The sequence below is a fragment of the Mixophyes fleayi genome, chromosome 1, assembly GCF_038048845.1.
Source record: "Mixophyes fleayi isolate aMixFle1 chromosome 1, aMixFle1.hap1, whole genome shotgun sequence".
In the NCBI taxonomy this organism is placed as follows: Eukaryota; Metazoa; Chordata; class Amphibia; order Anura; family Limnodynastidae; genus Mixophyes; species Mixophyes fleayi.
Window position 1 is genome coordinate 4,806,023 of NC_134402.1, and position 12,430 is coordinate 4,818,452.

Below are 12,430 nucleotides of genomic sequence, written 5' to 3' on the forward strand. Positions count from 1 at the left end.
TCGCACAGAGTGTCTGTATTAATTAAGAGACATTTGCACTTTGTTTTGGAACAGATCCAGACTGACCCTAATGGTCGCTCTGTGGTTCTCTGTGCACCCAATAGATTACGGTACAACCCAACAGATGGTTTTGGTTAAAGGCAGTAATGGCCAGACACCTGATCTTTCAATTTTCTCCAGAATGCTGCGACTTTCCCCAGAACACCTCTCAGATAAACCTTGGGTTTCTGTGACAAGGAAACACCACACAGAGAACAGTGTGAGCTCACCATTTATTCCCAGTTACTGATAATACAACACATTTAAGTAGATGTTTCCTCTGGGGACTGGAAGCGGTTGAGTAATCACATAAGTGTCAGAGTAATAGGACATTTGACCAGTCTACAGGACCCAGAGAATAGAACTAACCTAAGAGGACACTCAGAAGAAGGAGGGCAGGCTTTGGTGGCCTCGTTTTGCAATGGACTGAGCCCATCTCAAGGTTTCGATTCTGGTGGTCACGGGTTATACTGATCAATAAGCGAGATTCCCAACAGTTGTTACGTGTGATACCAGAAAAATGTAAAGGCACTTTAAAAGAAGAACCCAAAATGCAGAACGTCCTTTAAGTAATGTTCAAGATGGTTCTTTGGAGAACGATGTGCCGAAGACAGAGGAAAGTAACACAAAAAGAAGATATGAGAAGAAGCAACGTGCGTAGGAGATGGGAACATGGACTAACGTTCAGTAAAGATGGCGGGCGGTTCTTATTGCATGCTGGGATATTTGCGAGTTCCACACGGTGCAGCCTGTATAATGCTCTATAAGAAACTGTTAATATTTCATTTCTAGACCACCCGTCGACTTACAGGAATGTCAGACACGGGAAATCCTACATCCGACATGCTGAAAGCTCTCAATTCACTTACAGCACACACAAAGCTAACATTGATTTATGTTTATAACCATAGCTCTGCATTCAAGGACATGGAAACCTTCTAAGCTAGGAATGAGACAGGAAAAGATGTATATAGGTAACAAAGAATGAATAGATAACTGTCTACCACGCAGGACCCAACGCAATGATATATTGAGAAGCCTGGAACATCCTTGTTGTAGGCTGCCATTAGCTGCAGTGTGGAGGGGGATTCAGTATAATTGTTACTCAGTATGTTCCTGTTACACTCCTCTTTATCAAACGATCAATACGTTGTATCGGCTGAGAACGTGGGATGCTAATGGAGGAGCCATCATCAGGGACTTAATAAATAGGACTTATATAGGACTGTCCCAGAGCTTGGAAGGTATAAAAACGTATACTGTGAGACCCGGGATATTGGGTGATGAGAAGCCAGCCGCACACTGCTGCCCTCTGCTGGGCAGTTAATGTCTCTCAGCCTATGAGTCGGCCATGCAGCTCATACAGCTGATCCGGGGATAACACAAGCCGGTGGATCTGTCCCTGGCCCGGCTGGCAGGGAAGGGTCACTTTGCCGATGTAAACGGTATCTTCTCTCTTTTCCTCATTGGCCTGTTGGAGATAAAGATCAGAGCGTTATATGTCTGGAGGTCAGAGAGGGGCCACTCACGCTGTTTCCTGACCGTCGGCAGTCTCAGCGCATAAAAGACAGTGATACTCACCCTTATAAACTCTGACGATGGGAAGGTGGCAAAGTCTGTTGGGACATTTGCACCGGGGCACTGGGAGACGGTCTCCTTCAGGACTTCATCCTAGGAATGACAGAAGCAGTAGGATTAATACTACTTAGGTGACCCGCTGCGGGAGAAGCTGCGTTATTCCGGCTCAGGGTTTATTTTCTATTTGCCAAACAAACCGGATTTTGCCGAGCCCTGCATTACACTACACAGATTACCTGACAGCCGGAGATTATACATGCAGTACTGCCATAACCACAACTCAGTTAATCTAAGCTGTGGATACCGTGACACCATGGGCCATCTACACACCGTCCTACTGGAGAATCACATTTACCTTAAGCTTGTCGATCGTGTCGCTCAGAGACTTGAGTCGAGCCGTCTGCTCCAGAAGCTGACCTGCTGGGCTACCTGTATATGGGGACAAGGACACACTGAGACAGCTGTGACGGAGCGCACACTGAGCGCACGCGCAGGGCACACAAAGCGCACACGGACCCCCCCTCTGACCCCAGGAACGTACCACTGCCCTTCTTGTGTGTGATGTCCACCACCTTGGCGTTGGCGCTCATTTGCTGCAGCGTGTCCAGCAGCTGACTGGTCTTGCGGTACAGAGTGCCGGACAGGACCTCCTGTCTGTCTTTAGTGAGGGTCAGTTTAGGGATGTTCAGCAGGGGGAGCGCGGACAGTTCCTCCTTCATTTGAAGGGCCTAAGCAGGTACAGGAGGTACAAAAGGTAAGAGATCTGCGAAGCCCGACCAATCTATCTGTCTGTACGCACCCATTAACCTGGCCCCACCCACTAACTTACTGTGAGACTGACATCCATGATCACATGCACAATATAATCAGTCACTCTGTCCTTCCCGTCTATAATTAAATTCCAATTTGAATACAAATAAGTTACAGATGACATTTTATACAGAAATATCATCGCAGTACATAGTAAATGAAACTGAAAGTGTGTATTTAAACCTTTTCCTTCTCAAAAATTTGCATTAAAAAAAGATTTTACTGGAAATTTGGTTGATCTTTTTTTGCATTTTGTGACTTATTCTGTATTATGCCTAAAATACATGAATTACCTCCTCTTCCCTCCTCTGATCAGGAAAAAATTAAGTAAACAATTCCGTTTTGATGATGGACGTTTCCTAAAATTGCTATAATGGGGTAAATTAATCCCAAATTCAAAGTGCAGCGTAGCAGATTAGTGGTATTCCAGGGGCTGACATACTAGTCAGATACTGAGGTGACCACTGGAATCATATAGGACATACAGGACACAGACGGAGCGGTCTCACCTTCAGCCGGTTGTTCTCCTGTTTCAGGTGCTTGACGGAGAGGCGCAGGGCATCGATCTGCTGGAGGAGTAACGGGGAATCTCTGATTTGCACGGGGCCGGATCCATTCAGCATGGACTGGTTGGATGACACCCCTGGGAACATGACGGGGACATGTCAGGGGGGTACTGATAATTGGCTTACTCCGGAGGGAAATGACATGCACACACGGGGACCACTGCTGGCAATGTAAGGTCACGTGCAGGTACCAGCACACAGAATCATGCAGCATACACGTGGGATCATGCCATCTGTATGTGGTGGAGATATTACTGGTACATGCCACAAGTAGGAGTATTGGTGTGGGCATGGCGTGTAGTACTGTACCTATCTGCTCCTCCTCTGACATGTGCACGGGGCAGGAAAACACAGACATGTAGTAAGTACAACACACATGAGCCGAGCGACCAGGTGACATTAGTTAGTGGGTGAGGGCACATCTCTCATTCAGTACCATATATCAGGGGCTGCTTCAGCCATTTAGCTTTATTTATATTCTGCTACTGGCAATATCCCTCCCCTGTAAGTGTCAGGTAGGGGCAGGATTACCAGGGTCCACTGTAATAGATCAGGTATAATAATAATAATTATAAATATATATATGTCAGCCATGGAACAGTAGACTACGATAAGCTAAGCTTGATGCTTTAACATTGTAAAATACTCCTTATTCCATTCATTCTCTTTAGCGCCACACGCTAAGGACACGCTTACCTCCTGCAATGCCGGACACGATAGAGGCCACGCCGGAGGATGGGGCCCCGCGCAGACCCTCTATAGTGCGCTTCGATTGGTTGTTTAGCCTCTGTCGGAGCTCGGCCTTTTCTGACTCAAGCTGGTCAATGTCCGCCTGGAGGGCGTCCATGGTCTCCTCGAACTCCCTGCACACAAGGTACCGCTTATTAATTGTATCGCACCAGCATACCGTAACGCTGCACAAACTTCATACAGACATCAGGATCCAGGAGGAGATGTGGACTCAATACATAAGGTGCAGGTGACTGTTACACATCACTGGTCTTATCACAGTACATATTACAAACATACATAAAGCTACCTCAGGCCACACCGTATGACTGATGTAATATGACTGGAGTCACCTGACCTCTAAGTGGTCATATAACTACTTCCCACATGTGTGCGGATATAAGAAGGGACATGTAAGAGCACATAATAAATGTCCATGAACTTACTTCTCCTTCTTCTTCAGCAGGGTCTGAGTCTCCTCCAGCTTCGTCTGGATCTTCTCCACTCGCTCATCTGCTTCTTTGGAAGCACTGTCTAATTTTTTCTCCAACAGACTAAGGCGCACATTGGCTTCACTCAGCTCCTCTCCCTTAGAACAATACAGAAGACACATTACTACCCAACTCTACACAATACTTCTCGATTCTACACAATACTGCCTGGCTCTCTGCTGCTCCCATACAGAGGAGAGCACATTACTGCCTGGTTCTCTGCTGCTCCCATACATAGGAGAGCACAGTACTGCCTGGCTCTCTGCTGCTCCCATACAGAGGAGAGCACAATACTGCCTGGTTCTCTGCCGCTCCCGTACACAGGAGAGCACAATACTGCCTGGCTCTCTGCTGCTCCCATACAGAGGAGAGCACAATACTGCCTGGTTCTCTGCTGCTCCCGTACACAGGAGAGCACAATACTGCCTGGCTCTCTGCTGCTCCCATACAGAGGAGAGCACATTACTGCCTGGTTCTCTGCTGCTCCCGTACACAGGAGAGCACAATACTGCCTGGCTCTCTGCTGCTCCCATACAGAGGAGAGCACAATACTGCCTGGTTCTCTGCCGCTCCCGTACACAGGAGAGCACAATACTGCCTGGTTCTCTGCCACTCCCGTACACAGGAGAGCGCAATACTGCCTGGTTCTCTGCTGCTCCCATACAGAGGAGAGCACAGTACTGCCTGGTTCTCTGCCGCTCCCGTACACAGGAGAGCACAATACTGCCTGGTTCTCTGCTGCTCCCGTACACAGGAGAGCACAATACTGCCTGGTTCTCTGCTGCTCCCGTACACAGGAGAGCACAATACTGCCTGGTTCTCTGCCGCTGCCGTACACAGGAGAGCACCTTACTGCCTGGTTCTCTGCTGCTCCCGTACAGAGAGCACAATACTGCCTGGTTCTCTGCTGCTCCCATACAGAGGAGAGCACAATACTGCCTGGTTCTCTGCTCCCATACAGAGGAGAGCACAATACTGCCTGGCTCTCTGCTCCCATACAGAGGAGAGCACAATACTGCCTGGTTCTCTGCTGCTCCCGTACAGAGGAGAGCACAATACTGCCTGGTTCTCTGCTGCTCCCGTAGAGAGGAGAGCACAATACTGCCTGGTTCTCTGCCGCTGCCGTACACAGGAGAGCACATTACTGCCTGGTTCTCTGCCGCTCCCGTACAGAGGAGAGCACAATACTGCCTGGTTCTCTGCTGCTCCCGTACACAGGAGAGCATAATACTGCCTGGTTCTCTGCTGCTCCCGTACACAGGAGAGCGCAATACTGCCTGGCTCTCTGCTGCTCCCGTACAGAGGAGAGCACATTACTGCCTGGCTCTCTGCTGCTCCCATACAGAGGAGAGCACAATACTGCCTGGCTCTCTGCTGCTCCCGTACACAGGAGAGCACAATACTGCCTGGTTCTCTGCTGCTCCCGTACAGAGGAGAGCACAATACTGCCTGGCTCTCTGCTGCTCCCGTACACAGGAGAGCACAATACTGCCTGGTTCTCTGCTGCTCCCGTACACAGGAGAGCACAATACTGCCTGGCTCTCTGCTGCTCCCATACAGAGGAGAGCACAATACTGCCTAGTTCTGTGCTGCTCCCGTACAGAGGAGAGCACAATACTGCCTGGTTCTCTGCTGCTCCTGTACAGAGAGCACAATACTGCCTGGTTCTCTGCTGCTCCCGTACAGAGAGCACAATACTGCCTGGTTCTCTGCCACTCCCGTACAGAGGAGAGCACATTACTGCCCGGTTCTCTGCCGCTCCCGTACAGAGGAGAGCACAATACTGCCCGGTTCGCTGCCGCTGCCGTACACAGGAGAGCACAATACTGCCTGGTTCTCTGCCGCTCCCGTACACAGGAGAGCACATTACTGCCTGGTTCTCTGCCGCTCCCATACAGAGGAGAGCACAATACTGCCTGGTTCTCTGCTGCTCCCATACAGAGGAGAGCACAATACTGCCTGGTTCTCTGCCGCTCCCGTACAGAGGAGAGCACATTACTGCCTGGTTCTCTGCTGCTCCCATACAGAGGAGAGCACATTACTGCCTGGTTCTCTGCCGCTCCCGTACACAGAAGAGCACATTACTGCCTGGTTCTCTGCCGCTCCCGTACACAGGAGAGCACATTACTGCCTGGTTCTCTGCCGCTCCCGTACACAGGAGAGCACATTACTGCCTGGTTCTCTGCCGCTCCCGTACACAGGAGAGCACATTACTGCCTGGTTCTCTGCCGCTCCCGTACACAGGAGAGCACATTACTGCCTGGTTCTCTGCCGCTCCCGTACACAGGAGAGCACATTACTGCCTGGTTCTCTGCCGCTCCCGTACACAGGAGAGCACATTACTGCCTGGTTCTCTGCCGCTCCCGTACACAGGAGAGCACATTACTGCCTGGTTCTCTGCCGCTCCCGTACACAGAAGAGCACATTACTGCCTGGTTCTCTGCCGCTCCCGTACACAGGAGAGCACATTACTGCCTGGTTCTCTGCCGCTCCCGTACACAGGAGAGCACATTACTGCCTGGTTCTCTGCCGCTCCCGTACACAGGAGAGCACATTACTGCCTGGTTCTCTGCCGCTCCCGTACACAGGAGAGCACAATACTGCCTGGTTCTCTGCCGCTGCCGTACACAGGAGAGCACAATACTGCCTGGTTCTCTGCCGCTCCCGTACACAGGAGAGCACAATACTGCCTGGTTCTCTGCCGCTGCCGTACACAGGAGAGCACATTACTGCCTGGTTCTCTGCCGCTCCCGTACACAGGAGAGCACAATACTGCCTGGTTCTCTGCCGCTGCCGTACACAGGAGAGCACAATACTGCCTGGTTCTCTGCCGCTCCCGTACAGAGGAGAGCACATTACTGCCTGGTTCTCTGCCGCTCCCGTACACAGGAGAGCACAATACTGCCTGGTTCTCTGCCGCTGCCGTACACAGGAGAGCACAATACTGCCTGGTTCTCTGCCGCTGCCGTACACATGAGAGCACAATACTGCCTGGTTCTCTGCTGCTCCCGTACACAGGAGAGCACAATACTGCCTGGTTCTTTGCCGCTCCCGTACAGAGGAGAGCACAATACTGCCTGGTTCTCTGCCACTCCCGTACAGAGAGCACAATACTGCCTGGTTCTCTGCCACTCCCGTACAGAGGAGAGCACATTACTGCCTGGTTCTCTGCCGCTACCGTACACAGGAGAGCACATTACTGCCTGGTTCTCTGCCGCTGCCGTACACAGGAGAGCACAGTACTGCCTGGTTCTCTGCCGCTCCCGTACACAGGAGAGCACAATACTGCCTGGTTCTCTGCCGCTCCCGTACACAGGAGAGCACAATACTGCCTGGTTCACTGCCGCTCCCGTACACAGGAGAGCACAATACTGCCTGGTTCTCTGCCGCTCCCGTACAGAGGAGAGCACATTACTGCCTGGTTCTCTGCCGCTCCCGTACAGAGGAGAGCACAATACTGCCTGGTTCTCTGCCACTCCCGTACAGAGAGCACAATACTGCCGGTTCTCTGCCGCTCCCGTACAGAGGAGAGCACATTACTGCCTGGTTCTCTGCCGCTCCCGTACAGAGGAGAGCACAATACTGCCTGGTTCTCTGCCACTCCCGTACAGAGAGCACAATACTGCCTGGTTCTCTGCCGCTCCCGTACAGAGAGCACAATACTGCCTGGTTCTCTGCCGCTCCCGTACACAGGAGAGCACAATACTGCCTGGTTCTCTGCCACTCCCGTACAGAGAGCACAATACTGCCGGTTCTCTGCCGCTCCCGTACAGAGGAGAGCACATTACTGCCTGGTTCTCTGCCGCTCCCGTACAGAGGAGAGCACAATACTGCCTGGTTCTTTGCCACTCCCGTACAGAGAGCACAATACTGCCTGGTTCTCTGCCACTCCCGTACAGAGGAGAGCACATTACTGCCTGGTTCTCTGCCGCTATCGTACACAGGAGAGCACATTACTGCCTGGTTCTCTGCCGCTCCTGTACACAGGAGAGCACATTACTGCCTGGTTCTCTGCCGCTCCCGTACACAGGAGAGCACAGCACTGCCTGGTTTTCTGCCGCTCCTGTACACAGGAGAGCACATTACTGCCTGGTTCTCTGCCGCTCCTGTACACAGGAGAGCACATTACTGCCTGGTTCTCTGCCGCTCCCGTACACAGGAGAGCACATTACTGCCTGGTTCTCTGCCGCTCCTGTACACAGGAGAGCACATTACTGCCTGGTTCTCTGCCGCTCCCGTACACAGGAGAGCACATTACTGCCTGGTTCTCTGCCGCTCCTGTACACAGGAGAGCACATTACTGCCTGGTTCTCTGCCGCTCCCGTACACAGGAGAACACATTACTGCCTGGTTCTCTGCCGCTCCCGTACAGAGGAGAGCACAATACTGCCTGGTTCTCTGCCACTCCCGTACAGAGAGCACAATACTGCCTGGTTCTCTGCCACTCCCGTACAGAGGAGAGCACATTACTGCCTGGTTCTCTGCCGCTCCTGTACACAGGAGAGCACATTACTGCCTGGTTCTCTGCCGCTCCCGTACACAGGAGAGCACAGCACTGCCTGGTTTTCTGCCGCTCCTGTACACAGGAGAACACATTACTGCCTGGTTCTCTGCCGCTCCCATACAGAGGAGAGCACATTACTGCCTGGTTCTCTGCCGCTCCCGTACAGAGGAGAGCACAATACTGCCTGGTTCTCTGCCGCTGCCGTACACAGGAGAGCACATTACTGCCTGGCTCTATGTCTCTCCTGTACAGATAATATATTACTGCCTGGCTCTATGTCTCTCCTGTACAGATAACACATTACTGCCTGGCTCTATGTCTCTCCTGTACAGATAACACATTACTGCCTGGCTCTATGTCTCTCCTGTACAGATAACATATTGCTGCCTGGCTCTATGTCTCTCCTGTACAGATAACACATTACTGCCTGACTCTGCTTCACCTTGATTTTCAGTGATTTCTTCAGCTCCTTGATCACCGTCTCTCTGTCTTCCAACTTCAAACCTAATCCCTCAGCGTCTGTGATCTCCGCTCGCAAAGCTGCCGCTCTCTGTTCTACTGGAGGTGGATTCTGAGGGTGAGGAGGAGACTTGTGAAGACAGTTGGATTATCAAAACATTTTAAAACAGGAACAGCTCAGTGAGGACATTGAGGACACACGAACCTTGCTTGGAGGCTTCTCTGCATCATACTCTCCTTCCTGCATGGCGGTGGCCATCTTATTCATGGTGGAAATAAGGATGCTGCATGACTGTCTGAGGCACTCATAAGGGTTACTGCCTTGTGAGCCATAAATCTAGAAAGCGGGTAGACAAACACCAAGCTATTGCCATCAATACAGTCCGAGGTGCAGTACAAGCTGCCCAATAAATACTGGCGTGATCAGTATTAGTTGTGGAAGATAAAGGCCTCCTGTATTCACCTGTTCAGTAGCCTTGAAGGCCACATCCTCCAGTTTCAAAGCCTGCAGACCTTCGTGTTCCCCAAGTGGAGCGATCATCTGGGCCCCGGCAGCTGCCACCTCCTGGAAGACCGCCACCACCCACTTCAGATGCTTCCGGCAGTCTAAGAGCATCTCAGAAACCTGGGTCATCAGAAGAAATCCACACTCACATTAAGTGTATATAAAAGGCCTTATCTTCAGTCCTCTACATGCACAGACATAACATATTCCAATGACCTTTCGGCACTACCAGAGAACTATAAAAAAAATATGTAACGTGTATTATGACGACTGATGTTCACATGTGCTCACCTGCTGTTCAAAGCTGAGCGCCGCTGGTATCCCGGCCGCCTCGGTGCCAGGCATTCGGCGTCTGATCTTCTTACAGAACTGACGGATGTCACTGCACGAGGTCTCCAGATCCTTCAGTAAGATGGCCAAGTCTGATGCCTCCTGTCCAGCCTGAATGGGAGAAGGAGAAATACGTGAGACCTCGTCTGGGGAACAGCACACTACAGGGGTAGGCTGGGATCAATGGGGAAAGAAAAATAAAAAAGAAAGAATACGACCTGAATTGGTCATTTCTGTGCAAGTGGATATTGTTATGTAATATATATTGGCAGATGCAGCCTCTGCACTGGCTGATAAGTGTGGACGGCCCTGTTTTGGGAGGATGTACCACACATGTCCTGGTAGTCGGGGGGGACACACGGCTACTTACATGTAGGAAAGCGCGGAGTCTGCTCACTTCCACCCCCATACAGTCCAGGGCGCTCTGTGTAAACTGCAGGAGAGGGGGGAAGTTAGCGGGATGTACATAGAATCAGATACACACACTGTAAGATTCAACTAACAGAGAACAGTGACAGTTATATCCTCCCTGGTTCTAGATAAGAGGAACCCCTCGTGTCCTCCGAATTCTATGAAGCTTCCACATCCCAGATGTGTTACTTATCCCAGTCACATTCATAGAATCACTAGTCTCCGACCGTCTTCTTACTCTGTAGAACTAACACTTAGACATCCCGCAGAGACAAAGGATGAAGCATTCACCTTGATGTGGTCAAACAGCTGCATGGTGCAGTCCTCGGGCTGGTCAGACAGGTGGATGCTGTATAAGTGCTAATAAAAACAAGAAAAGATTAAGAGGCTAGTCCACAACATAGAATGATAGTAATGTAATATTATATTAGGTCTGGAAACCAGTGTTACAACACAGACCCTGATACAAGTGGAGCTGGTTTATCGGAGACAAACGGTGTCATACACTGTACTGAGGGGGGTAGGGGCTAAACAGTGCGATGTGTTATCTGTCTCAATTTGCAGGTCACACGCAGGATTAAAGATCCATGAGTATAACGATCAGTACCTGATAGTACTTGATGGCCTTGGTAAGAGGTTCCACGTTCACGGTCTCATCCAGCTGGTCTTTGTGCAGTAACTCAATAAGAAAGTCCAGAGATCGCTCGTGCACGCTCATCTCTGGGTATAACATCCCCACCTTCTTATACACCTCCACGCCACATTTATTAAGTGCCCTGTATCACACAAACAGGACCAAACATTACTGACATATTGTACATCTCTACGTGGGGGAAGGAGGGGACGAGACAATGTCTATTATAACAATATAAAGTATAAACTGAACATGCATGTATCAGATGGTAATTAGGGGGGTATTCAATTGTTAGCGTTAACGCTAAAAAATGAGCGCTCAAAAAATATTACCGTTTATACGGTAATATTGCGCTCGAAAAGCGTTAATACGGTAGTTTACTCGCGGAATTTCAGCTCGCCGCTCAGGGAGCTGCAAGCTGAAATTCCGCGAGTAATTACCGTATTAACGCTTTTCGAGCGCAATATTACCGTATAAACGGTAATATTTTTTGAGCGCTCGTTTGAGAGCGTTAACGCTAACAATTGAATACCCCCCTTAATGTCATTATACAAACTACTACAGCAATGTACATCTAATACACATTCATTTACTCAATACAGACTGGAGAGCGCAGCCTCATTACCGATGACCATAGGACAACTGGTGCATATATTAAATATACTCAGCCTGTCTGTCACCGTACACCTCAGCCTGCTCTGTTGGTAACGTTTACAGGAGGAGGGACGAGATAGACCAGCTGGAGATTTATTCGGCATTGACAAGACACAATACTTATAAATTTCTCGTTTAGATTAAAGGTGTCTGGAGGCTCCAAATATGACAGACACGGTGGAAGAAAACAGCCCCTTAACCCATCACCTCCTGGACACATACTAAACATTAATACTTTGTGATAGTTTGTTTGGCAAGATAAAGAAAATAAGAGAGAGAATATAAAAGACGGACACAAGCATTTTACTACTACAGCTGCCACACAAGAGAGCTGTGCATAGAATGGAAATGGCAGGTTTATATATACACAACTAAATACCAACTAAGACTACACTCTGCCACCTAGTGGTAAAAGGACAGAATTACAGAATGAATGTGTGATAAATAAAGCACACAAATCATCAATCAGCTGTCAAACTGTCACTCCAAATTGCCAAAGGGATGGTCAAGAGTGGTCGACTTATGCACATTAGTGAAATTTGTAGGTGCCACCCACTGCTGAGCACGCCTGTGGGTGGCACTCACAATCTGGCAGAACCAGCCTGGGTAATTATTCAGACCAGTCTATTGCATAGACTCATAGTTAGAGAGATGAGCAACGGTCAGCTCCTTTCTGCTTCCTTGGCGGAATCCTCAGGGAATGACCTCGTTCATCTGAGA

At 49.9% G+C, this 12,430-nt stretch overlaps 1 protein-coding gene across 12 annotated transcripts in view; it reads right to left on the reverse strand.

Moving 5' to 3' along the window:
- Positions 1-258: 258 nt before the first annotated feature.
- Positions 259-12,430, reverse strand: part of DCTN1 (dynactin subunit 1) — a 99,772-nt gene continuing 87,600 nt past the window's right edge. For 9 of the 12 annotated variants that reach the window (XM_075183108.1, XM_075183885.1, XM_075183804.1 and 6 more), the window contains 15 exons: positions 11,030-11,198; positions 10,714-10,782; positions 10,382-10,444; positions 9,973-10,122; positions 9,640-9,801; positions 9,382-9,513; positions 9,160-9,288; positions 4,169-4,311; positions 3,690-3,856; positions 3,303-3,317; positions 2,937-3,070; positions 2,159-2,345; positions 1,973-2,046; positions 1,621-1,710; positions 259-1,510 (listed from right to left, as the gene is read on the reverse strand). In XM_075183108.1, coding sequence (XP_075039209.1) covers positions 1,373-1,510; positions 1,621-1,710; positions 1,973-2,046; positions 2,159-2,345; positions 2,937-3,070; positions 3,303-3,317; positions 3,690-3,856; positions 4,169-4,311; positions 9,160-9,288; positions 9,382-9,513; positions 9,640-9,801; positions 9,973-10,122; positions 10,382-10,444; positions 10,714-10,782; positions 11,030-11,198 — 1,822 coding nt within the window. In that variant the 3' untranslated portion in view covers positions 259-1,372. The remainder of the gene's footprint in view (positions 1,511-1,620; positions 1,711-1,972; positions 2,047-2,158; positions 2,346-2,936; positions 3,071-3,302; positions 3,318-3,689; positions 3,857-4,168; positions 4,312-9,159; positions 9,289-9,381; positions 9,514-9,639; positions 9,802-9,972; positions 10,123-10,381; positions 10,445-10,713; positions 10,783-11,029; positions 11,199-12,430) is intronic. The other 3 variants (XM_075183966.1, XM_075183195.1, XM_075184018.1) reach the window with 1 other exon arrangement.